The sequence below is a fragment of the Apium graveolens genome, chromosome 10, assembly GCF_009905375.1.
Source record: "Apium graveolens cultivar Ventura chromosome 10, ASM990537v1, whole genome shotgun sequence".
NCBI lineage: Eukaryota > Viridiplantae > Streptophyta > Magnoliopsida > Apiales > Apiaceae > Apium > Apium graveolens.
Window position 1 is genome coordinate 136,409,169 of NC_133656.1, and position 27,724 is coordinate 136,436,892.

Sequence of the window (27,724 nt, forward strand, 5' to 3'; positions counted from 1 at the left end):
AATGACCACTGATGGCAAGTACATAAACTAAACAAATTAACACCGAGTCCCCGGCAGCGGCGCCAAAAACTTGTTAGGCACAAAGCATGCGCTAATAATTCACGCAAGTATACGCATTCACAAGTAATATAGAATGATTTCTAGTTCGTTCCCACAGAGACTCTAATTAATTATATTTAATTAACACTTACTCACCAATGTATGATTACTCTTCAATGTCAAGACAATAACACTTAAGGTTGATTAACTAATTATTAACTATGAGAATTAAACACTTAAATTAACACTTGAATTAACAATATTAAACACACATAATATTATAACTTCATTACTACTTCATTCAATAGTTATTGTTATTACCCTTAGCATGTAACGGTGATGATATTAATCGAACAACACGAAACTGATAAAAGCCAACTTTCGTTGCACAAGTACCATTATACCAAACATCCACAATTAAGATAGAAGTTAAATAGGCATCAATTATGCTGAGACCCTATATGTCTACAGAATTTGATAACATAACAATTTAAGCGCAAGTTATTCATTAGGATTATACAGGGCAAGTAAAACGGTTAGAGTTACCCACTAATCATGCATACAATACATGAACCTATGCTAGCATGGCAAGTTCTAAATCTCAAGATTCACTGTCACTTCACAAGAGATTAACAAGCTATCTTATATGTTCGTGACGCACATAAGACGAATAAGCACAACCTATGCTAGATATCATACAATCATCACATACCAAGTTATTAAACAATTAACTAAAGAAATCCATAGTAAATCCGCTACGATCCCATGATCACGATTAGCCCATGATAGAAATCGTCACCATGAGTTCATATGAAAACATGATAATAACACAACGATATAAACTAATAAAAATACTTAATAAAAACAGAGTACGTCACAAGAGTATTAAGGTTCAAAGTAAAGAAACTAGCATCCACTGTTACAACGAATTAAAAGAATCACAAGATAAACGTATGTTTCCTCTTCTTCATTGTTGCATGCTAAAACGGTCTTCTTAATCTTCTCTCCTTGTTACTTGCTCCTTGCTTGTTACTTGTTGTTGTGAAAACGTCTCCCAAGATTACTTATATAAGAGTCCACAAGAAACAGCAGTTGCAGAAGCCCAATAGAACTTAAATTAAAAAAATCCGGAATCTAAAAATCCGACCCCAGGCGGCTGCCTCCAATCCCACGCGGGCACCTGCTCTCCAGGCGGTCGCCTGCAGTCTCCAGGCGGGCGCTTGCACACCTTCTGGAAAATTCCACTTCTTGCTTCTGATTTTGCTGATTTATTCGCACAACTCCCCGCAACTGGTTCCAAGTACTTCCCTAGGCTTATTATGATGAAATCCCCCTAATTATGCAAGTTGTACCCTGAAATGCAAAAACACGAGAAAAACACATCAAATACACAAAATACTTGATTTCAAGACACCAATTCAAGCCATTACAAGATGTTCTAAGTGGTATAAAATGCCACTTATCACATATCTTTAGTATCCCGTGTTTACTTTAATCTTCCTCTGTCAGTTAATCTTTGCCATTGATCTTGCACACACTTCAAGTTGCTTTTTGTAGACTTGTCAATCCAGTTGTTGGATTGTTTGTTGATTGTTTATCTTGGATATTAAACTGATCTGCAATTCTGTACTTTGAGACTGTACTTCGAGATCTCCAGTTTGATTCATTTGAACACTTGATATCTCGATAAGTTCAAAGGCTTATCGAGATCTCTAGTACTCCATAATGAGTTTGGATTGTACAGGTCTTCAGCTCATCGAGATCTCTAGTCTTCATAACTTCACTTGACTTGTAGATATCTTTGAGTTCTCGAATGGATATAGACTTGTCGATAACTCTGAGTTCTCTAGTGAAAGAATGACTTGTCGATATCTTTTTGAGTTCTCGAGTAGCTTTCCTGACTTCTCTACTCCCGGTGGATATTGCTTATCTGTTGAGTAGATATATAGCTCATATATCGAGTAGATGTTGTTCATCCATCGAGTAAATATTGTTCATCCGTCGAGTAGATGTTGTTCATCCATCGAGTAGATATATAGCTCATCCGTCGAGTATATATTGCTTATCCGTCGGTACTCTCTGGAGTTTAAATGACTTCTCGATAAGTCATTCTGGAGTTCTCGAATGACTTCTCTATAACATTAAATCTGTGACTTGTAGAGATCTTGACTTAGAACATTTTTCTTCAAACAGATTTATTCAACTCCAAGCTTCTTCAAAATTCTTCTGAGGCATGATCTTCTTGATCTTCTTCCAGATTGAATCCTTAGGCTTGATACTGTTTTAGGAAAAAGACTCCAGTCTGCTCCTTTGCATTTTTACAGACTTTAAGTGTTACAAGTACAAAATACAAATTTAGATAACAATACAACTTAACTGATTGTTGTAAATAACTATTCATTAATCTTCTGCTCAGATCATAGATGTTAATGACATTGTTAGCTCTAGTAATCTTTGACATCATATATTATATATTACAAAAAGTGAATATCCAATTCTAATCATTGCTTATCCAGAAACTTGATTCTTCAGAATCATTTCAATTGATCATTATTTAACTTTAATTATTGCTATTATGACTTGCTGAGCTAGTTAGCTCACTCTTGCAAATATTTTTATATTTTCAACAGTTGAAAATGAAATTGTTGGTAACGAGGATTCCCTGTCCAGTGTGCGAGCTAGGATTCCAGGTTAAGTTGGATCGAGCTAGCAGGAGCTTTATATTGTAGATGAGTTATGCAAAATTGTAAGAACGATATCATTATCAGTTGTAAGTTGAACTAGTTAGGATTTGGTACGATGTAATAAAAGTTAAGGTTGTGGCTTGTTTTCATAATTTAACCTGTTGCGATCCGTGGTTGTGTAAAGAAGGGTCAATGCATATAATATTTTATATACAGGTATATATATTGCGTGTGTTGTGAACCCCAAACTTCTGACCCGGGTTTGGAGGGCGTCACATGTATCGCATTTTACACTACTTTTTCTCATTAGAGGACCTTGAGTGATATTGTTTAAAACCGTTAGGTAAAACAATGTAAAATAATGATTACCTGAAATTTACTAAAACTGTAAAGGATTATTCTTCAATGGGATAAGTTATAATGGTTGGTTATATATTAAATATAGTAAGTTAATATTAATTCAAATTATTTTAAATAGAAAATTTCAGTATGGTAAAAAATATTATGTAATTTTGCTACAAGTTTCTACATGTTCAATAAATATGAAAAACATCATTGGATTGGCTAAAATTTTAGCTAACAGTAATTTCCCATTATAGCACAATATGAAATGCCACATAGATTTCTAGTTAAAGATTTACCCATTGAAGAACATCTCGAACACTAGAAAATTGAAAACCTGTAGCTAAATAATCTAGGTGACATTTAGGTGTTATGTTTGTGGCATTTTTAGAGAATATGTAAAAATTCTTGCCACTCCAACCTTGTATCCCTTAACAAAAAATTATATATAATCACTTTTAGTTTTCTATAAATGCCTAAACCAATATGCATTTAGTTCTAATTTTTCATAATAAAAAATAAATAACGGTTATGTATTAATAGATGACTCTTAGCCTTTCATATGATTATCTTAATTACTATCAACCTTTGGCTCTCCATTCCTTGTAACATACATTCTACTAGCCTATATAAGGCTTGCTTGCTTGTACTTTGTTTATGATATATAATAACAAGATGATATCTTTCATTATTGTCTAGTTCTCTCTCAATCTCTCTTATATATATTATATATAACACGTTATCAGCACGATTTGCTTATAAAAATAAGGAGATTAGTTTTACTTAAGTGTTTAAGGGAGATCATCAAAGTCTAAATAGGTGTTGGAAATCCAAGAAGAAGAAGGATTTTACGAAAATTTTATTATTTCAGTTTGTCCGTGAGGTAAGTACACTATTTTTTTAGTTTACTTCGTTTTGCTTGCAATAAGATGATCTTTATATGTTTATTATGTGTCCAATTCTCGTATATTTTGTATCTGATTCATTATCCATCGGAATTTATTGAGCTTATTCTCGTTGTAAAGGAATTTATTGAGCTTCTTTGTGTTTTTCCAAAATCTGCTTATAAGTATGTCAAAATCTGCATTTTGTGTAATCTGATTGTATGATTCAAGGTGATATGCAGTAACTTCTAAAATTCATAGTAAGTTAAATACTTGTTCAAATATTATGAGCCATACCATTCTGGAAAGATTCCGGAATTTTATACTTTTCCGTGTTTTATACTTTTTCAGATAAAATCATCTTCATAGTGTAAATTGGTATTCTTTAAAACTGATCAGATTTGACTTTATCATAATTAGCCATTTTGTACGAGATTTGATCTGAGATATTGGATCAATATGTTTCATCTTTGTTTGCTTTAATAGTTCCCACCTTCCTTGCTTTAATATTGAGGTAAATTATAAAGGTGAAAATGGGTGCAACGTGCTAAGACGCTACATATACAGTAGATTACATTCAATGTACCATTAGATTGAATTCAATGCACCATCATCATGTTATATTATCATGTGTTTTTAAATATTAATGCATATGTGTTTTCCTTGCATATTTTAAATATTGATTGAATGTGCTTATTATAAAAGTATTAACGAAGCATGCACATGAAAGGGAACCAACTTGAGATACGGCAGAAATTCATGGGCATGAATATAAATTCATGGCCATGAATTTTTTCTGGTTTTATATTATGTTTATTATACATGTAAAATCTGAAATTTCGGTGAACTTCTATATTAAGATATATCATTATCTTGATATTAATGCGTATTACCCTCTCTTTTTAGTAATCAAAATGTCGAATCTTACAAAGCTTGAATTCAACGCACTTCATGTCCCCGGAAAAAATTATTTGACATGGATTCTTAATGTTGAAATCCATATTGGTGCAATGAGCGTCGGTGACACTATAAAAGAGGGAAATAAAATCTCCGAACAAGAAAAGGCAAAAGCCATGATATTTCTTCGCCACAGCCTTGATGAAGGATTAAAAACTGAATATTTGACTATTAAAGATCCATTAACACTTTGGAAGGATCTCAAAGAAAGATATGACCACCAAAAAATGGTGATACTTCCTAAAGCTCGTTATGATTGGCTACACTTGCGATTACAAGATTATAAAAGTATGAGTGAGTATAACTCTGCCATGTTTAAGATTACATCTCAATTATGTAGCGAGAATATCATTGATAAAGATATGTTGGAAAAAATATATTCCACTTTCCATGCAAATAAAATGCTCTTGCAGCAACAATATCGTGAACGTGGATTCACAAAATATTCTGAGCTGATTTCTTTTTTGCTTCTTGTTGAACAAAACAATGAACTTTTGCTGAAAAATCATCAAACACGTCCAACTGGCTCAACACCATTCCCTGAAGTGAATGTAGTGACTAATAATGAATATAGAGATAATAAAACAGTTGGGCATGGACGTGGGTATGGACGTGGACGTGGGCGTAGACGTACCTGTGGTCATGATTTTGTGCATGGTAGAGGCCGTAATCAACAAAATCCCCCCAACTTTAAAAGAAAGCCTTACTACCAGAAACGGACAATAAATGAGGAAAAATTTGAGGGAAGTACGATGGCTAAAAGGGGTGAAAGTACTTATAGTCGATGTAGAATGAAAGGTCACTAGAGAAGTACATGTCGTACCTCTAAGCACTTTGCTGACCTATATCCTTTGGGGATTGCCCATCTTGAAGCACATCTTGGAAGTGATGATCTAGTTGATCCTTCGGCCTTTACTCACATGGAAGTTGGTGATTTCTTTGAAGATGTTAATATGAATATGCCTAAATTTGGTGGTGATGAGCCTAAGAATAACTAAACAAGGCCTTACATTGACTTTCGAACTATGATAATCATCCTTATCAGTTGCTTATATAATTTTCTTTTCGATGATGAAGTACTTGAGATGTTCTACCTCTACTTCTAATTTTATTTTTTTCGTGAAGAAATATGGCCAGCAGCCTCTCATCATGTGTTATAAAAAAATGAAGAATCTTTTTGTTTGGCGAATAGTGCAATAACACATACAGTTTTGAAAAATAAAGCATATTTTTCGCATCTAACATTAGCCAAAACTAATGTAAATACAATATCGGGTGCATCAGATATAATTGAAGGCTCTGAAAGAGCAAGTATAGTGCTACCCACTGGTACATGTTTATTGATTAAAAATGCAATTTTTTCCACCCGATCGAAAGAAATCTTTTGAGCTTTAAAGATATACGCCACAATGGCTATCATATTGAGACGATAAATGAACGTGATAATGAATATTTATGTATCACGACTATAGCCTCAGGGAGGAAACATGTGATAGAAAAACTCCCATCATATAATTCTGGATTATATTATACTTTCATAAATCCAGTTGAATCACACATGACTATGAATACAAGATCTGTTGACCTGACAAATTTTACTATATGGCATGATCGTTTAGGCCATCCGGGTTCAACAATGATGCGAAAAATTATTGAAAATTCAAATGGATGAGACCAACTTCTTATCATAAATATTCCCCAATATTGTATTGGAGAATATTTTGTGGAATATTTTATCAATGCAATATTTACCAACATTTACATAAATTTTGTGGAATGCAGTATCCCTGTCTCATTATGATCCTCGAACAAATCAATGTGAACTTGAAGTTCAAAAGATTATCCACCTACAAGAAGTCACAAATAAATTGCCTGATGCATTTTCTGATGTCAAGAATGTGACAAAGTCACATATACCAGCTGTTATTGTTCTTTATAAAATTATACTTCCTGAAAAAGATAATAAAATCATGCTAGCAACTGAGTCTAAAGCACGCCAGAAGCGTGGTAGACCTATTGGATCCAAGGATAAAACTCCAAGAAAAATAAGGAAACTTGATAAGAAAGTTGGAACATCAAATGACATTATAAATTTGATCACTGAAGAGATGTCTTCCAAGGATGATCAAACACCTGAAATTGTTGATAATGAAGAGATCTCGATAAATTATGTCATTTCAGGAAAGAGGTGGAACATATAAAGAAATTGTCATGTATGATATATTTGCATGTGTAGCTGCACTTGATATTTCTGAGGAAATCGAGGATCATGATCCTAGATCGATCTATGAATATAAAAGAAGAAATGATTGGCCAAAGTGGAAAGAAGCTATTGAAGCAGAATTGAAATAACTTGAAAAATGCCAAGTTTTTGGACCTATTGTCCAAAAACCTGCAGGTGTAAAACTCGTTAGATATAGATGGGTATTTGTGCGTAAAAGAAATGAGAAACATGAAATTGTGAGATACAAGGCACGCCTTGTTGCTCAAGGCTTCTCACAAAGACCGGGAATCGATTACGAAGAAACTTATTCCCCGGTAAAGGATGCAACAACATTCAGATTTTTTATAAGTTTATCAATTCTAGATGGGCTCCGAATGAATTTAATGGATGTTGTGACTGCCTACTTGTATGGGTCACTCGATAGTGACATTTACATGAAGATCCCTGATGGAATAAAAATGCCTGAAGCATATAGTTCAAGACCCCGAGAAATTTACTCAATTAAATTACAAAGATCATTATACAGATTGAAACAATCGGGTCATATGTGGTACAATCGTCTCAGTGAATATCTTTTGAAAGATGGATATACTAATAATGTAATATTTCCATGTATTTTTATTAAAAAGACAAAATTAGGGTTTACTATCATTGCAGTATATGTTGGTGATTTAAACATCATTAGAACTCCAGATGAACTCCATGAGACGATTGGATATTTGAAAAGAGAGTTTGAAATGAAGAATTTGGGTAAAACAAAACTTTGTCTTGGTTTTCAAGTTGAACATTTATCTAAGAAATCTTTGTCCACCAATCTTTATATATTGAAAAGATTCTTAAACAGTTTATTATGGATAAGGCATATCCTGTGTGTAAACCATGATTGTACGATCATTAGAAAAGAATAAGGATCCGTTCCGCCCAAGAGAAAAGGGAGAAGAAATTCTCGGTCCCGAAGTACTATATCTAAGTAAACTAAAACATGTTTTATTATACATGTTTTGACATAATTATAAATTAAGAGCGTGTTAATCTTAAAGTTTCAAAATGATAATTTTTTCCAATCTCGACTAACCTATTTTATACAGTTCTAACTAATTTTGCAGGCGGAAAGTGATAGGGAATCAAAAATTGAATAAATTAAGTGGAGATTTTCTTTTGCTATGAATTTAATTGTTGCATGCAATTTTTAACGAGGCATCATCACTTGCAAGGAATGATGATTAAAGGAATTCAGAAGATTTCTTTACAAAGGCATTTCCTACCACTCCATTCGAGAAATTAGTACACATAATCGGGATGTGCAGACTTCGAGATCTATGTTCATATTCATAGTCATGTCAAAATGAGGTGGAGATATAATACGCTCATTATTACACGTGCTTAACACATGTACTCTTTTTCCTTCACTAGGGTTTTTCCCACAGGGTTTTTCCTAATAAGGTTTTAACGAGGCATGGTGTTCTTATAAGTCATCTAAGGGGGAGTGTTATGTATTAATAGACGACTCTTAGTCTTTCATATGGTTATCTTAATTACTAGTAACCTTTGGCTCTCCATTTTCCTTGTAACATCCATTCTACTAGCCTATATAAGCCTTACTTGTACTTTGTTTATGATATATAATAACAAGATGATCTCTTTCATTATTATCTAGTTCTCTCTCATCATCATTATAGTTATATGAGACCATTTAGCTAAAAATTTACATGATGATGATAGTTAAGAGCTAAAATTTTACAATAACAGTTAGGGCTTAGCATTCGATCGATTCGGTCCAAAACCAGACCGAACCGAATAGACCGAAAAATTGAAATATTATTTTTTCTTGTACCGAACTGAACCGAAATAGTGTTATGGACCATACCAAAATGAACTGAAATTATTCGGTTCGGTCCAATTTTGAACAACGGACAAAATCGTTTTTGAATATTTTTATAATAAATTAAATCAAGAATTTTAAAATCTAAATGATCATTAAAGTAATAAGTTATAGAGAGTGTATAAATACAATTATAAATTATGATTATTATTTCAAAGATATATGTAAATGTATATAATATAAAAATTATAGTATTTATGATTTGGTTTATACGGTTTATTCGGTCCAGACCGATTTTTTTTGCGATATAATCAAACTGAATATATATATATATATAATGGAGATCACTTTTTTTGGAGACCACTTGTGTTCTGCAAGTTAAATATTGCATAAAAACATTGTAAAACATATTATTTTGTGAATCATGCTCTACAAAGATCCTTATTTTATTCAAAATCTTGAATAACATATATGTACTGCATATAAAACATTACAAAAATACTTTATTCTGCAAAACATGTTAAGTTTGCAGAACATTTGTTCAGTTTGCAGAACATACACATTCTACTTATTAAAGTTACATGATCTTCAATAATTTTAATGAATTAGTGATACTCGTAGAATATACTTCACAAAATAATATATTTTATAATGTTTTGATTGCAGAACATACATGGTCTCCAAGGTCTCCGATGAAAAAATGGTCTCTATAGAATTTTTCTCTCTATATATATATATTTCGATATATTCGGTCCAGACCGAATTTTTGAAAAAAAATCAGGATCAAACCGAATTGACACAACATGGTTCAGTTTTTTCGGTTTCGGTTCCGTTTTTTCTCGTCGCTAATAACAATGGTAACCAAATATTTTCCCCAAATTTTTTCTCAAATACTGATGTGTCAAGTAGGTAATTACTAAATTTCCTAATAATAATATGAACGACGCGTGTATGCATATACGCCTCCAGATCAAAACTTGACACGTGTATGTTATGTCATGTCATTTCGGATACCTATCATTACTCTTTTAATATTATATATAGATTTTACATTTTACGGTTTATAAACTTAATTTAGTAAGCCGTTGTTAGTTGATAAAGTTAAATATAATTTATACGCCTATTAACTACTGCATGTTCGTACTTTCCAAATTTTAATGGTCCCAACTCTTGATGGCCGATTTTCCCCCCAAATTTAACGTTTAACACCATATCGAAAATTTAAAATGAAACTAATTAAACAAAGTTTGACATTTTTTAATTAGTAGAAAGGTATCCCACATCTAGCCAATTATTATTTTTTGAGATTCTTTTATAAGTTTTTAATTTTTGTTATTAATTTGGTATATTTTTTATTCTGTATAATAATTCTAAAGATAAAAAATATAAAAAAAGGTTATGTTATATGAAAATTTTCGTTTTTATACTGCTCTTAAAGTAATCCATAAAAATGATTTGGACACAAATAAATTTCACAAAAATAATTTCTAAAAATTTTAGGCACAAATAAAATATCACAGAATATGTGTAACTAGTTCCAGTACATGTGTGAAATATAGACACACAAAAAGTACATATTGGAGGGCACTATTCCCCTAACCTCAACCCTAAAAACTTTACCAACTCCTCTTTATATACCCACCCCCTTTCTCATTTTTTCCCTCCTCTCTCTCCTCATCTCTCTCTCCAACTCTCTATCAAACATATATAAAAATCCAATCTTTATCACTTTTTAAGCCAAGAAACACAGAGTAATAATGGGAAAGTACATGAGAAAAGCCAAAGTAACAAGTGACATAGCTGTGATGGAGCTCTCGCAATCATCTCTTGGTGTTAAAACCCGTGCAAAAACCCTTGCTTTACAGAAACTTGAAGCTGCTAATTCAATTCAAGACTCTTCTTGTTATCTTCAATTGAGAAATAGGAGGCTTGAGAAGACTAATGATGCTGTAAAGACTCTAAAATCTGGTGCAAAAGAGAGTTTTAAACAAAACCCAGATGGGAATTTGAAAGATTTGGAGGGAAAATCAAGAAGGTTGAATTCGGGTCATGTCGGGTCGGAGTCGGGTCGGGATGAAAAGGGGTGTGAGAATGGGAGAAATGAGGATGCGGGGTGTTTTGATTTGGGTGTGGAAGCTTCTTTTGGGGAGAATAATTTGGAGTTTGATGCTAGAGAAAGGTATAATTTTTTCAATTTTGCTTGATTATATTTTTATGTATATATGTATATGCTAGTGTATGCATGTCATGTTTTTGTTTGGTTTTTGCTTTATGTAAATATGTGTTAACAAAATTTGATTTTTTGGTGTTTTGGTTTTTCATAAAAATGATTTTTTTTTAAGTTTTTGTAAGTTAAAGATTTGATGTTTATGAATTTAAGGGGTTTGGTTGTTTGTTTAAATGGTAGTTAAAATGATTTTGCTTTCAATATTTTTATCAAATTTGAGGGGTTTGGTTTTTTGATTTTATATGTTTGAATTTGTAAGTTTAAGATTTGGTTTTGTGGATTTGATACATGATTTTGGGGGTTTTGGTGGTTTTTTTTGAAGAAGTGTTCTTTAGGAGGATATTGATTCCTTATTGGAGAAAGAGTTGTTTTTTGTTTCGCTTTTGCATAGGTATTGTAGGGTGGTAGGTACCACTTAACTAATTAACTTACACCAGAGGGAAAAGAAAGGGTTGTTGTTGCATGTATATAAAATTAACAAATATTTTAACTCTTTTTGGTTATGGTACTGGCTTCTTTCATTCAGTGTTTCACCTGTTAAGTAGTGCAGTTGAACTTATGAAAAAATAGAATAAAATAAAGTAGTGCAGTTGAAGAAGATTTTTTGGTGTCATATTTTTAGATTTTTTTCCCTGTGATTCCACCATACCTTCTTTTTATTTAGTTCTATTATAATTTGCTTTTGCATGGGTACATGGTTTAGCGTAGCTCCTTGAGCTGCATATTGTCTTCTGTGACATTTCCGCGGGATTCTTATCATTTACAAAATGCTATTGTGAGATAGATTCCTCCACTTAACGCACTCAACGAACACTCACATTCAGAGTTAGTATTGCAATTTGCAACTATTTAAGTACTAGGGATTTTTCCTTCCTAAAAAATCAAATGAATGGCATTAAGTTTGAGTTGTAAATTAAGGTATAAAAGTCAAATTACTGAAGTGGATTGAGAGCACATGGGATCTCTGAACATTCTTAAGTTTACTAAGATACTGAACTTGAAGGGCTTGAAATGTTTGATAATTTTCACGTTTTCAAATTTTGTGGTATGCTGTGCGAGAAACTTAAAAGCATAGCAGTTGTGATTAATAATCTTGGTATTGGACCACTCTTAGTCCCACATGGTATCTTCAATACTTTCTACATCAAGCAAACTCGATCCTGAGTTCACTTTAATACCTTGGTGTAAATTTGGATGCCGTATGTAACGAAATCAATGTCAATATAGGTTCAGATAGTAACTACTTTTTTATTGCAATCCATTCATAATGATTTTATTGCTTGAATCAGGAGAATCCAAAGTTTTCTTTTCTATAGTTTTGAGTGCATACAACAGAGAAATAGAAATTCCTTTCTTATTATTTAAATCTTGGATTTACTGAAATATTTATAATTGGAAAGCCTTGAAAAGCTTTCTTCTCTGTGATTGGACATGCAGCTATTAATTTGCTGCCTCATTTGTGGTTTGCAATTATGTATCATATGAGTGGGGCCCTTTGTGGTGAACTACAAGTAACAATAATTGCAGTTTCTTAACAATTGCAGTGCATTTTCTATAGTCTTTACTTGTATTATGCTCCTTATGAAAATGTAGTATTTGTGGGACATAAGATATAAAAGAATAATGGAGTATACTATGTTTCTAGTGCTGAAATTACTTGTAAGATCGGTTATATCAATGAGTATTTGCATATTGCAACAGGAGCACCAGGGAAAGCACACCTTGTAGCTTGATAAGGGGTTCAGACAGTATTACAAATCCTGGTTCTAGTACGAAGCCGAGAAGTTTAGCTGCATCTGATCGAGAAACTCGTAATTCCATGCAACAAGATATTCCAACTACTCATGAGATTGAAGAGTTCTTTGCCTTGGCCGAGCAGCAACAACAGAAACGTTTTACTGAGAAGTACATTATAATCTCTATGTTATAGCAAATTACTAATTTCATTTGTACCTGCTGTTAATTACATCAAGTTTATTATCATATATTGTATAATTAATCAGTATTTTTTTTCAGGTACAACTTCGATGTTGTGAATGATATACCCCTCCCAGGGCGGTACCAGTGGGTGAGGATTTACCCCTAAGCAGGACAGGTGACATATATTGCTGCTAAATGACTTAGAGCTTAGAGCTAGGAGTAGTGGTTGCTTAGTTTGTATCATCTTTAAGAACCTTATGTAAAAAGGAAAACAAGGGCATTGAAATGTGTAACTTAGTTATCTTAGACTTATCAGGCCCAAAAGGGTGACACTAACCTATTTGGAAGCAGATGTGAAAAGTATAATATAGCTTTAGGTTTTGGTGGTCCAACCATTGTAACTTACAAATGCTCATAAAGGAGTCACCTGGTTATTTCATCAAAGAATCTGTGTAACAATTACCCTTTATCTTTTGCATTTAAATTTGTACTATTATCTCCTGGGATATGTTTTTTTAGCAAGATTATGATCTGGAGTTTGTATAATCTTTGATCTTGCCATACTTAATTCTTGGGTATGATCTCAGGTATTGAAAGTAATGAAGTCTATTTAGTGGAATGAATAATAAACAGACTGCTGCTTTAGTTTCAAATCCATGCAAAGATACTTTTACACCATTATTGGCTTCATACCAAATTTGTTGATGACAGGATTTTGATAGTAGAGGCCTTGTTCATGTGGGTTTAGATATTTTTATCACAAGTTCAAACCTCTGGCGATCTTTCCTTGTTAATTCCCTGTCTCAATCTCTCTTTATAAATTGTCTGTCTCCATCTTGCTTAAAAGCTAAGCAGTTACAAAGAACTAAAGAAGTGTGCAAGTGGCCCTTGTTTGTTTTTCAAAATCTGGTGCAAAGGTAGTGTTAGTTCCTCTGTGGTGGGGTTTGGCTCGGAAAAAATTGGCATATTATTGAGGGTTTTCAGGTTCTGAAACATTTCAGAAGCTGTAATCTCAGTGGTGGTCATGGGTTTTATTAGACCTTGTATGTAGGTTTTATTATTGTGACAATTGTTTTGTCACTTTGCTAGACTTCTTATGGTTGATAGTAAAGCTGCTGAGTAGGGGCAGAAATATCAAGAAAAGGTATTTAATGCAGGTAGATGAATATTGAAAGCTAAGGAGTCTGTTTTTTGTGTGATTAAATTGTTGCCTATTGAAGGTGTAACATTGTTGTACTAGTTTGCAGTGTGTGCATCAAATTTTGTAACTGTTATACCTTGTGTGCACCTAGATTTGATGATGTACATTTTTCAGCCTACATGGCATTATACATTGTACATGTATACAAACTCTTTTCAGACTCACTAGGTTATGATCTGGTTGTGAATTTTTCCTGTTCTGTATACAATTGAACTTAACACAAAACATATACTTGTGTGTGTGTGTGTGTGTTTGTATTCCAAGATAGAAACTACTGCCACATTGGACTTCTATAACTCACAGGGAATGGTCAGTACAGTAGCTGTATGTGTAAAAATTCCAAGATAAGATTGAAATCACTGCCATATTGGAGTTTATATAATTCATGTGATATGCTCACGGACGGCAGTTGTGCATGGAGTAATTTCATATAATCTCACATTTATCCGTTAATGAACAATGGAGATTATCGTGATGTATTGTTGTAAAAGTTAGTCAACGTGGAAGAGTATTCTCAGGAGTACTGGAAAATCGGAGAAGAATTGAATCGATTTTAATGAGCAACTAGAATGAATAGTCTTGAAGAAAGTATTCAAAAATCTGAGACCAAATGAATCGGTTTTAATATAAGCGTTTGAGAATTTGGACTATGCGAGTTTCAACAAAACAACTACCGAAAATATGCCATCCATAGTGAGGCAACTCGAAATTAGTCCCTGTGTAATAAACAGGATCCTAAAATGTGTATATTAATTTCTTATGTCCTGCAAGTCTGTAGCTATGATACCTCATAAAAGATGTTATAAAGAAGAAACCGACCACCTTGCTATCCTGTGATATACGTCATTCATACTGCTACATTAATCTATAATAAAACAGTCAAAGTCACAACCCACCGCCCAACAACTGGTTATTTGCAGCAGAGAGCCTTTGAATTCAATACTTCATTATTAGGACCTCTCAAAATCTTTAGCCTCTGAAACCAGTTTTGAAAGAGTGCTAGTACTAGGTTTTGATTCCTCTGCTAAATTTTGAGGACTAACTTCTGAAAAAAGGGAAACAATCTTAATAATCATACACATGTAATAAGTCCACAACGACCAGTAGTTATGTTCAACTTTTCGCATTTATTTTGCGCAATATTCTTGGTTATATTGCATTGCCTTGCAAAAAGTTGGCTACAATACAACCATCCCTAGCTATTGACGTGAACTCAGATGTATATGACTGGTTAATCATTTTTGCAGAATATTACACATTAAAACTGGATGAAATTTACTTTGTTTATGAAGAAATTCTGGTAGAAAAGCAGAGATTGTGCTGGACAATACATGTATCTGAAATCTGTCAATCAAGTTAATTGGCATTTCTTTCCCTTGTGAATATGCTCTGTGCTTCTCTTGTGAATGTCTCCCTTTCCCAATGTAATTTGGTTACATATGTTTTGACAGGCATCTTGGCTGGCAATTGTCCCTGTTTTTTTTTACATTCCAGGGCCATAATCATATCAATTTTGGCTTTTCTACATATTTGAATGTCACTTTTAGTATAACTATGAACTTCATTCTCTGCCCAATCATCACCATTTAAGACGTTTTTTTTACAAATTTCTGGATTCCAAACTGCTGTCCCTTTCCAGGTTAATGAAAAAAACAAGATATATAATATCAACTAGTACTTCATAACCTACTTATGGTAAGACTCCTTCCTCTTCCCTACTGGAGGTCATAGGTTCAAATGTTCACATTCTTTCCCCATTATTCTAATTTAATGTGTTGAAGATGTGTAACATTGCAAAACCAAAAACAAAAGAATCTTTGATGGCTTATAACTAGAAGCTGTATTCATAGTGAAGCAGATCAAAGAAATATTCTTTAACTTGGCCGAAAACCAAAATTCCTAAATAAACACTATTTTTTGCCAGATTACAAGTCACACGATGGGAAAACCATAACTTGTGAACTACAAAAAAAATCCATAATTAAGTCATGGCCTTAAGTGGTACTATTAAGTTGGGTTTCCATGCAGGTGCCCAGGAAGTGTGTGAATAATGATCATCTCTGGACGCCTAGATTCTCTCCAAATTTTAAAGTTTCTGTTGCCTTGATGTTTACCAATTAACACTTGCATGTAACCAAATCTGAATTCTTTTGTACAGAATATGGCCCGGATAAGAGCACTGGTCATGTCAAGCCATCTACAGAAGGGGATATAAGATGTCAAACCCAGAAAAAACCTGGAAAAAAATGGCATTAAGAAGTTTACTTACGCCATAATATGAAGGGATCCTCAACATCTGTTCAAAGGAGCCAGAATTTACGTCGTAGCTAGTTTTGTTTCTGACATTTCAACTTCATAGGAACTAGTATCTGAAAGATTCTGTGTCTCTAGTTTCATCTGATTAAGCTTGTTTAGTCTTACAGCTCGCAGCTCATATCTGATTAATTGTCAGAAAAAGATACCATAAATAATGAACCCGAGTTTAATAATAATATGAGGGTAAAGATCTAAAGCATGAATTAATATCGCATGCAGCTGAGCAGATCATAGTTCCGTTATATGATACAAATGGAAATGAAATTAAACTGTACATGTAACACAACTAAATTTAAGCACGCTCACATAATGTAACCAAATTACTCTCATGTTGCACTTCTGGCCACCATTTATGAGATATATCATGTTCATACACCTCAGCCATAGCACACTATGAGATGTAGGTTTAAAGTGTGGGCTTAAGTCAATTGAGCATTAAATCTATTGAGTGTGTATCTGTGAAAGAATATCCTGTAAATTACTCCAGAGATAAAGTTAGCCACGGTTCCTCCGGAATCATCCAGATGTAATGTTTAACGTTCTTGGTGAACAATGTGACAATTCAAATATTTTCAGTCAACTTCCGATAATTTGAAACAAGTTTCTAAACGGAAATATGAAAGTACACACACAATCAAAGTTGACCCTGGAAACTTTAGAAAGGTGGACTGCTTCATCTAGCGCATATTATATGCAATCTAATCCATTTACAAGTTGCAATAATTCACCGGTAACTAAACAAAAGAAACCAATCAAAGTCAAGATGAACCAATTTTACTTACAAAAAACTTTGGCCTCATTTTTGCTGATCTTTTCAGCTTATATATCGGCAATATTTAGCAATCTAAGATTCACCTACAACAGGAATTAATTTCATAGATATTAATAACATCCACGCCCTTCGAAATCTATTCAGGGGGAGAAAAAAGAATCAGTTTTCAAAGATCAATACAAGTGTCCGTGATATAGGTCTGTATGTGTAGGTGCCACCACCCAAAAGTGTTCAGATTTCCAGGCGAAATTCATGTTAAACAGTAAATAGGAATACCCCATAAATAGGTTTATATAGTCTCAAAAATAAAGCAACAATGAGAAATACAGCACTCATCAAGGATGACTAAAATGATAGCTTCCAAACATCAGAGCAAATAAAGGACTTACTCAGCCAAATTGTTCTTAGCTAGTGTAAAGTATATTCTCCAAAAGTCTCGCTCTTTTAAGTAGCGTGGACAAAGTTGGAATCTAAGTTGTGACAGTTCCTGAAAGGACAGAGTTCACTGCATAAGTTTCTTCAAATATAGTAAAGCAAGCTTAGACAGAGACAAGATCTTAAAGCCTAAATGCGGAAGCTAAGAACAGCCAACAAACTAATGTCAAGATTTAGGAATATTTGTTTGCCAAATTGACTAAAATTATGTGTCCCAAATACAAAAGTTATCAAATCTGAAGCGACATAAAGATTCAATCAGAATTACAATAGACACTTGAAGAATGCGGAATGATGTCACCCCTAGACAGCTAAAGCTGATTATAGAACTGCACATGCAACAATTTAGTCCACAACACCAACTTAATATGTGTAATTACCCCTCTGATACGAAGGGATTAACAAAATGAAACATTAACTACAAGTGTATAATGTACAACCATTGGAGGAGTACATAATACTGACATTGGAGAGTATAAGAAAATGCCACTGGAAGAGTATAAATCATGAGAATAAAAAAACTTAAAGAATCCTTAAGCACGGTTTACTAAAGAAGAAATAATGAATGAAGAGTCTTAAGTCTCATACACTCAACTTATAGTATTTTAGCTATTCTTTCTCATCTGAAGTGGTTACTCAGATCAAGAGCACATCCCAGTCCAACCATAACTGATATGTATAATCACTACAGAAGCAACCGAACTTTATTCCAACATCAGAACAAAAATTTGTTGACATACTTGTCTATACCTACCGTTACATTACTTTCCTTCTAACCAAATGAAGTGTATGGTTCACAGATTTAAAGAGCACCAATGCAAGAAAATATAAAGCCGCAAACTTCATAATGGCACTTACAACCAAAAAAAACATAAATTCACTAAAATCCCATTGCTGAGCCAATAATTCCTCACAGGCAGCAAGACAAGACAAGATAAATACAATCATCTTGTACACTAAAACACTGTCCTCACTACAATCATCTTTAAGACTAAAACTACATAAAGATTGAATTTCAATTAATGGACAGAAAAAGCATAATTATAGGATGGCACAAACAACATTACATAAATACCGTCAATAAATATATATAGCTGCCCCTCTAATACGTAAGGAAAAAAGAGAGGAAACGAAACATTAATTAGAAAAAAGAGAACCATTGAAAGGGCATGCATCATGACTTGATGAGAACTTAAACAATTTGATAATCCTTAATCATGATATAATAAAAATGTCAAAGAAGACTGATATAAAGTTCAACACAAATTCATCTGCATTAATATACTAGTTTTCAGTACTTAAGGGGAAAAAATGAACACTTTGAAACCACAGGGGCAGATGGGTATATTGGTGTAAACCTTGAGGTTCAAAAGGTCATTAAGAGCATAAGATATTAACACTGTTTTTGGTAGAACTGAATAACATAGTGAAAATAGTACGGAATAATACAAAAATTAAACTTCTAATCTCACCAGTGACCAATATAGAGACGAATGCTCATTCACATATCCTACTCCTATTCTTCACAAACTTTATCATGGAATATTTGCACAATCTATCTTCTATCTTGAATTCTAATAGAGCACCAACACCAATGCAGGAAAATACAAAGCCACAAACTTTAAATATCAATTATAGTAAATAACATTAATTTCATTGAACTGCACACAAAAAGAGAGATTAATTTAAAACTCAAACAAAAACCTTGGCTTTGGAGAGAACAAGAATAGCGTGCTGCTGTTGCCATTCAGACAAATCGTTGCGTACTTTCCCCAAAGCTTTTGAATCATCATCAACATCACCATCACCACAATTAGCTCCTCCCTCTTCATCTAAAAACTAAAAACTAGTTAAAAACTAGTAACAAAATAAAATCACAACTATACATACAAACTCATCAATAAACACCCTTAACACAAAAACAAACAAGAATATCAATACACACATAAACATAAAATATAAATCATATACCTAATTGAAAATTAACACTACTAAACACCCAAAAGCATATAAAGAAGCAATATTGTATGTAAATATAGAAAAATTAAGAACCTTGAAGAGGGTAGTTTCTGAAAGTATCAAGAGTGAAGGAGCTGATAAGATGAATTAAATCATCATTTACACCATAAATATCTTGATTTTCTTGAGGAATTGAATGATGGGTAGTTTTATTTTGAGAAAAAGATTCCATCTTTATGGGTACTGAAAGACTTTTACGAACCCATGAATACATGTTCTCCCTGTCTCTGCAGATCCAAGAATGGTGGTGGAGAGAGAGAGAGGTTTGGGGATTGGGTTTGGGTCGGAAATTGGATGAATTTGGCATTGGGCTAATTCTGAGTATAAGGCCCAAATGAGAAAGAGTGCCTGTATGATGAAAAAATATGTCGAGAGAAGGATTCGAACCTACGCCCTTTCGGACTCGGACAGACTTCAGGCGCCTTGACCACTCGGCCATCTCGACATATATTTGAATTATTATATCATGTTATCTTAGTATAAAAAAATAGAAAATTTTCGATTACATGTATACACCGATATTTTAATTTATTTTTATTTTTGAAATAAAAATATATATCAAATTTGTATTCATAATAAAAAAAAATCATTAATAAATCTGGAGACCGGTGAAATTTAAATTACTTAACCCATACTTTGTTTATTTCCTTTGAAAATTGGGGGAGGCTAAGCACGGTGATTCAAGTAGAAGGGGGCAATGGATGAGCAGACCAGATGTTATGGTAGGCCGGTCATGCATGATTTAGTTAGCAGTAGCGTTGATAAGAAATTGTGGTTGTGGGTCATGTTTGGATAGTGAGACCCCATATATGTAACGTGCAGCTTCTAACTTGTAAATTTAACTCCACAGCCAGTCAAGCAAGGCGCAACCCATATGAATATTCCTTTGTAGTTTGTACATATGACACCCATATGTACATAAACATGCAATGTGATTATTCCATATTATCATTGTCTTTTTTACTGTTGCTCAACAAATCATTCCGCTCTCCGCATGCTATATTGCTAGTAGTATTTACCCAGTTGAGTGATCATGGCTAGTCGGTGGACAATATTCACAAGAGCATGCGCATGCATTAGTCAATAGTCATTACAATCTTCACAACTTCTCGTAATTAGCATGTTTGTGAGAGTTTTTCATGTAAGAAACTCCAAAATCATAGTAAACAAACACTTGAACATTACAAAACAACCTAAATGTCATGACTTGTGCTTTCATGACTTAGCTTCTTCCTCCATCCTCACCATCACCATTCACCATTTGCCTATATCTCTAGAGCCGTGTCCCAGGGTGTTCCAAGTGTTCCACGGAACACGACCCTAAAATTTGAGGGACATATTTTCAAGATGCAAGTGTATATACATATATTTTATTTGTTTGAAAAAATAAAAACAAGTATACATTTCTTTATCTAATAAAAAAATATACAAATACAAGAAAGGTTAAAAATAATTATGAATTATTATCTAGAATAAAATTATAAAAAAAATAAGAGAATTTACCAAAAATACTAATTTTTCTAAGTTTTTTGGCGATTTTACTATTTTCTGATTTTTTTGCAAAAATACGGAATCAACCAAAATCAACCAACTAGTTGAATAAAAGTTTTTTGGTTGATTTGAAATTACATGTAGTTGATTCGGTTGCTAAAAAACCGCATTTTTGCAAATTAAAAAGTAATTTTGCAAAAAAAAATTTAGACTCGGGTATTTTTCAAAAAAACCCTAAAAATAATCCTAAATATTAAATAAGTAACAAAAAAGTTAGGAAAATATTACTAGAAGAGTAAAAATATTATTTTTTTTTATAAGTATTATAAACTACTTGTGTTGATAATAAAATACTGGAATGGTAGTTTTTCTTAAACAACTTGTACATTATATCATTTTCTAAATAATATAGTTTTTAGGTAATTAGTTTATTTTAAATTATAGTAATATTCACATATTAAATAAAAATTTAATTTAAAATATTAATTAATTATTTAATTAATTAATGTTTATATATAGACTTAAATAAATTTACATATGAATTATGTTTTAGGTGATTATCTTATTGTTTATAATTACTTTATCTTATTGTTATGTACTTGTAATATCTTTTAATTTTAAGTTTAATTATAATTATGTTAAAAATATAAATTTTGATTAATTATTATTGTTGTATTATTTGCTAGTATTTATTTTTGATAAATAAAATTGGGGGCACATTTTTTTAGTTTTGCACAGGCACATGAAATCTCAAGTACGGGCTCTTTATATATCTTGCATACAAATAAAATTAAATGTAGTTTGTATATATACATATTGACATCCCAATATAAGTCTTTTTCGAAATAATATAGACACTCATTTTCTGAGGTCCTACAGTAGTGCATGCATGTCTTGGAGGTAATTGAGAAAGGAACCATATAGATAGTAAGCAGATTTTGACTTGAATGTTAATTTAGTTTTGTTCTCATTTGCATATATAAGAACAGATGAATGCTAGCTGTGGTGAGTAGTGGAAGTGCTAATAATGCATATCAAAGGCCATGATTGCAAAGTTTTCATTTCACAGGGTGAGACCCAATGGGACCTAATGCAACTATTGATACAATATGACCCCCTCCATTTGTGGGGAAGCAATCATATACTATTTTAAATCTACATTACAAATCACTATATATAAATTTCCACCCTCTAGATCTCTTTAGGCTTCTCATTAATTTCTGCTTTTACTTCTCTTTTACTTCGCATGCTTGCTGTCTCATTGTTGTTTCCTATCAGTCATTGCAATGACATGAACGGAATATTTCTTTTACTGAATTTTAACTAAAAATCGTGATTAGTCGTGAGAATAGGTTAGACTCCTTGGTAGAAGTACACTGGCACAGTGGCACTAAAATTACTCTCAAAACTGAAGAGCAAGTAAATATTCAATTTTCCTAAATGATGCATACCTCTATGCTCCAGTTCTTTGATTATATATTTAACCAACTAACCATACTTGTAATTAAAGAAACAGCACTCTGAATAGTGAGGTATGTTTATTGTGTTGCCCTACACACATTAACAGATAAGTTATATTTATTAGGTTTGTTGATGAGACAGACAATCTTTATCAACAGACAATGTTTTACAGTCATGGATTTCACTATTCACACCTTAAACATTTTAATTCCTTCTATTATCATGTTTGAACCTTTGAATTCTTCCTTGTTTATCTTGTCACAATCTTTAAATAGCATATCCTAAGAAAGATTGAACAGAATGATCTCACAATTATTACAACCGTAATCCTGTTTACATGAACTGGCCCTTAAAGTCATTCTTGAGTATATATATTTTTATTATAATGATCACTGACATGAATTTTAATACTCACGCATGCATGCCTCGGCTGAAACTTGAACTCTCGACTTCTTGTCGATACCAAGACCAGAAGGTTACATGTTAGCCAAAGTTTTTCATATTTCTATTTTTCATTGTGCAATTTATAACCTTCCTTTCTACAAGAGAGTGTGATACAGGGGATCTACACAAGCATGCCCAAAATGTTATAATTATTTGTTTGAGGAGACTAGACAAGTGGTAAAAAATGTCACCCCTTTAGCTTTACTTTTAGCAAGAACTTTTGACATTTTTATTCAAACAAGTTAAAATCCCACTCCTTTGTTTACGCCTATTGACTTGCTCAGATTTATCTATACATGACTGTAGAGACAATTCAGCTATATATATAATGTATGAGAATTTAAAAGTTATAACCATGTCCCACCTCACAGGCCCTTTGCTTTGGACTGTTGCATTCTATGATTTGCAAACCACTTATTTGACAAAAATGGCCAAAAATTTGTACCAACAGAAACATCTTCAACTGTGTCTTTGTACTACTACTCTTTACTCACTTCTCTTAACCACATTGTTCTGTTTTTCTATCTACAAAATACCCTTATTTCTATTTTGGTTTTCTTGTATCAGCTGTTCATGGACAAGCACCAGAACCAGCACCAGCAGCAGTTGTCTTTGGCTAAGTGTTCTCGGCAGCAACAGCGATACAGCGAATGGTTTGTTTGTCTTTTGTTTGCGGAATTATATTATTACAGTCCAGTTCAATGATAGATCTTATGTTTGATTAAGTATTGGTTTGTTTAAGTGTTGATATTTCTTAGTTATGATTGGTTTTATGTGATGTTTGCTGAAGTACTTGTCATATTAGGCTATGTTTGTCCTTGCATATAAAGGTGAAGTGATGTTAGTTCTGTGCAATTGTTTATGAATATAGTTGTTTGTTTGTTTTTTGTGTTTGAACTGATGAAAAAAGATGCAGTGTTTTTTAGCGTATTGATAAAAAATCATCTGAAAAATTAGGAATATTGTTTTTTCAATTAGATATATAGGAAGGCAACGGTTGAATTTCATTTCTGCTGCAAAAATTCAAGTATATGGCTCACTGAAAATGTGTACATTAAACCAGTCTTGAAAAAATAACTACGAAGAACTTAGTTGTATACATGTTATGACCATTACAACCCGAAAATTTAAGCAACAAAAGTTGAGCTATACTCAGCCAGGAATATTTTTCTAGGTATCAAATGCTATACTTAGGTGAGGGGTAGCCTTCTAAGACAACTTCCTCTGTTTTTTCCTCTTTAACAAGATCTTTACAGTAATTAAACATTCAAAGCGCATAATTTTGTTTATGACAAGTCATTTTGATTTCAGGATATTCAGGGATGTTCCAAGCGATATAACAATTGAAGTTAATGGAGGTGCATTTGCGTTGCACAAGGTTATCTCCTGCTCGCTATTTTGATATTCTTCATATTGGACATACTTTTATTTCAAATACTGCATCTTCTCAATGATTACCAAGTAGTCCCTCATGTGTCATGGTTATATAAGATCTGTAATGGTTCCTGACTGAAGTTCTCCGATTAGATATCTTACATACTTTCCTGCCGCTTTCCTACAGTCTCACACACTAATTTTGTGCATTGTTTTATGCAGTTTCCTCTAGTGTCTCGTAGTGGGCGGATCCGGAAGTTGGTAGCAGAAAACAGGGATTCAGATATTTCAAAAGTAGAGCTTCTGAGCCTGCCAGGGGGTGCAGAGTCATTTGAGTTAGCTGCCAAATTCTGTTATGGCATTAATTTTGAGATTACACCTGCAAATGTTGCTCAACTTATTTGTGTATCTGATTACCTCGAAATGGTTGAAGGATTTTCAAATAATAATCTTGGTTCCCGTGCTGAAGAATATCTTGAAAGCATTGTCTGCAAAAACCTGGAAATGTGTGTTGAAGTGCTACAACAATGTGAAAGCCTACTTCCTCTTGCTGATGAGCTGAAAATTGTTTGTCGATGCATTGATGCCATAGCATCCAAAACCTGCGTTGAGCAAATTGCTTCAAGCTTCTCTCGCTTGGAGTATAGTAGCTCAGGAAGACTACACATGAACCGCCAAGCTAAATGTGAAGGAGACTGGTGGATTGATGATCTATCTGTTCTCCGGATTGACTTGTATCAGAGAGTCATAGCAGCCATGAAATGTCGTGGAGTGAGGCCAGAAAGTATTGGTGCATCACTCATGAATTATGCACAGAAAGAGTTGACAAAGAAATCCAGCTTTTGGAATTCAAATAACCCTCCAAAAGTTGACCTGGTTACTGGCTCAACTGGACATGAAAGACTTGTTGTTGAGACTATTGTCAGCCTTCTGCCAGCTGAGAAACCTGCTATTCCTATCACCTTTCTTTTTGGGTTACTGCGTAGTGCTGTAATGCTTGATTGCACAGTTGCTTCTAGGCTTGATCTTGAGAGGCGAATTGGCTCCCAATTAGACATAGCTACCCTTGATGATCTTTTAATCCCTTCCTTCCACCATGCTAGTGACACACTCTTTGATGTTGACACTGTTCATAGAATTTTGGTCAGTTTTTCTCAGCAAGATGACAGTGAAGATGAAATGGATGATGGTTCACTTTTCGAATCTGATGGTCCTGATTCACCATCTCAAACTGCATTTGTCAAGGTCTCAAAATTAGTGGACAATTACCTTTCAGAAATTGCACCTGATGCAAATCTCAAGCTAAACAAGTTTATAGCCATTGCAGAAACTTTACCAGCTCATGCACGAACAGTCCACGATGGTTTATACAGAGCTATTGATGTTTACCTCAAAGTACGTATTTTTTTACTTGTCGAATACAGTTATTGTGTTTTCTATTTACCAATATCTAGTTCTGCCATATGAAAATTAGCAAGAATTTCCTGCTAGTGATCTTTAAAATCGTGTCCTTCCACATATTGTGATCTCTAAATTCTTTTGATATAAACTTCATTCTAATCAGTACTTCAATGAAGTAACATTAACATTCATTTAGTCTTTAATAAAATGAAAGTGGTCCAGTTTTAGCTACGAGAGTCACAATCCAACTATGACTTCAGTTTCTAACAAGTGATAAATGCTCATTGCAGGCTCATCAAGGTTTGTCCGATCAAGACAAGAAGAAGCTATGCAAATTGGTCGATTTTCAGAAGCTTTCACAAGAAGCTGGTGCACATGCTGCACAGAACGAACGCCTTCCTCTTCAATCAATGGTCCAAGTGCTTTACTTTGAACAGCTGAGACTTCGTAATGCCTTGTCTTGCTCCTACCCCGAGGATGACCACAAACCAGTACACAATTCATGGCGGATCAGCAGTGGAGCTCTCAGTGCTGCAATGTCTCCGCGAGATAATTATGCATCACTGAGACGAGAAAACCGTGAGCTAAAGCTAGAGCTAGCTCGGTTGCGAATGAGACTTAATGATCTGGAGAAGGATCATGTCTGCATGAAGAGGCACATGGAGAAATCTAATTCTTATAATTTTATGAGTTCCTTCTCGAAAAAGATAAGCAAACTGAACATTTTTGCACATAGTTCTTCAAGAGGATCAAGTTCTCCATCAAAGAACTCGCAAAGAACGAATTCGAAGGTAACTGAGAGAACTGTAACAAGTATACTTTAGTTATTTAGTATTTTAGTTTCCTAAATTTCTTCAACTGTTTCTGCTGATGAGTAGTTGCAAGGGCTTTTCCTTTTGTATATTTTTTCATCTTTCCTCAGGCTTTGTAAATGTATTTTAAAATACCCTTTACTGCATGAAAGAGTTCTTTACTGCATGAGTAGTTCCAAGATGACATCACGAGGTTTAACTATTAAACAATCTGTAGGCTTGAATACTAGTTAGAATATAGAGCTAAGCAAAGATTTAAAACAAACAACTTATATGAGAGAAACAGAGTTAAAAATAGATTTAACTAAACTTGAACCAAAAGGTGGAAGTTGTGTCGAACTTAATATTCATCTGACAGTAATAGATACTCGCAGTTCTGGTGAGCTGAAATACATTGCATGCCAGAGACTCTAAATAGGCCCTTGATACTCGTACGAAGCAATTGTTTAAAGCCCGGATTTCTTCATCAAATTGTTGTTCCTGCAAAGTAAAGTTACGAAGGGGGTATCCATTGTCATTATAACTCATTTCTTTCTGGGTCTTCTCCTTTCTCACATAAGCTGGGATCCAGCTTCCGTAGCGGTTGGAGTGAGGTTAACCTGCTAGGTAGGGGTCTCTGCAAAACAGAACTGAAGGGGGTTGTATCCCGCGGCAACTCCGGTGTGAGAATAAGAAATGGGTTTTCTTGAAGAAGAAGAAGGGGGAAGAAGGGGGAAAAAGGAGTATTCAAAATATATGTGATGGTGTGTGTATAGGCGTTTAGCAGTCAAATATTTTTTAACCCCTAAAATCCTCTTTTTGGGGCCTTTTATAGGTCCCAAGATTTAGGGTTTTTGGGGTTTGTACATTTTCATCATGGCCTTTAATCATTCTTGGTTGGTGATTGGTTGGACGGTTCA

At 33.5% G+C, this 27,724-nt stretch overlaps 3 protein-coding genes across 4 annotated transcripts; 2 read left to right on the forward strand and 1 right to left on the reverse strand.

Annotated features, from left to right (window-relative positions):
* Positions 1-10,541: 10,541 nt before the first annotated feature.
* Positions 10,542-13,627, forward strand: LOC141688977 (cyclin-dependent kinase inhibitor 3-like). Its single transcript, XM_074493131.1, has 3 exons — positions 10,542-11,131; positions 12,881-13,084; positions 13,196-13,627. The coding sequence occupies exons 1-3, from the start codon at positions 10,710-10,712 to the stop codon at positions 13,263-13,265; spliced, it is 696 nt and encodes a 231-aa protein (XP_074349232.1). The 5' UTR covers positions 10,542-10,709; the 3' UTR covers positions 13,266-13,627.
* Positions 13,628-16,150: 2,523 nt separating this feature from the next.
* Positions 16,151-20,225, reverse strand: LOC141689968 (uncharacterized). Of its 2 annotated transcripts, XR_012562610.1 has the most exons (6): positions 19,876-20,225; positions 19,528-19,655; positions 17,778-17,875; positions 17,399-17,471; positions 16,570-16,737; positions 16,151-16,497 (listed from the first exon to the last, which is right to left on the reverse strand). XR_012562610.1 is itself a non-coding variant. In XM_074494520.1 (5 exons), the coding sequence occupies exons 1-4, from the start codon at positions 20,147-20,149 to the stop codon at positions 16,617-16,619; spliced, it is 621 nt and encodes a 206-aa protein (XP_074350621.1). In that variant the 5' UTR covers positions 20,150-20,204; the 3' UTR covers positions 16,151-16,497; positions 16,570-16,616. The 2 variants fall into 2 exon arrangements, 1 of the variants encoding a protein (XP_074350621.1); XM_074494520.1 differs by lacking the exon at positions 17,399-17,471 and having other exon boundaries at positions 19,876-20,204.
* A 3,423-nt stretch (positions 20,226-23,648) lies between these two features.
* LOC141689967 (BTB/POZ domain-containing protein At5g48800) lies at positions 23,649-26,991 on the forward strand. The gene is made up of 5 exons (XM_074494519.1): positions 23,649-23,711; positions 23,806-23,891; positions 24,550-24,616; positions 24,835-26,007; positions 26,304-26,991. Exons 2-5 carry the CDS (start codon positions 23,812-23,814, stop codon positions 26,835-26,837), a joined length of 1,854 nt encoding a protein of 617 aa, XP_074350620.1. The 5' UTR covers positions 23,649-23,711; positions 23,806-23,811; the 3' UTR covers positions 26,838-26,991.
* The last annotated feature ends 733 nt before the right edge of the window (positions 26,992-27,724 follow it).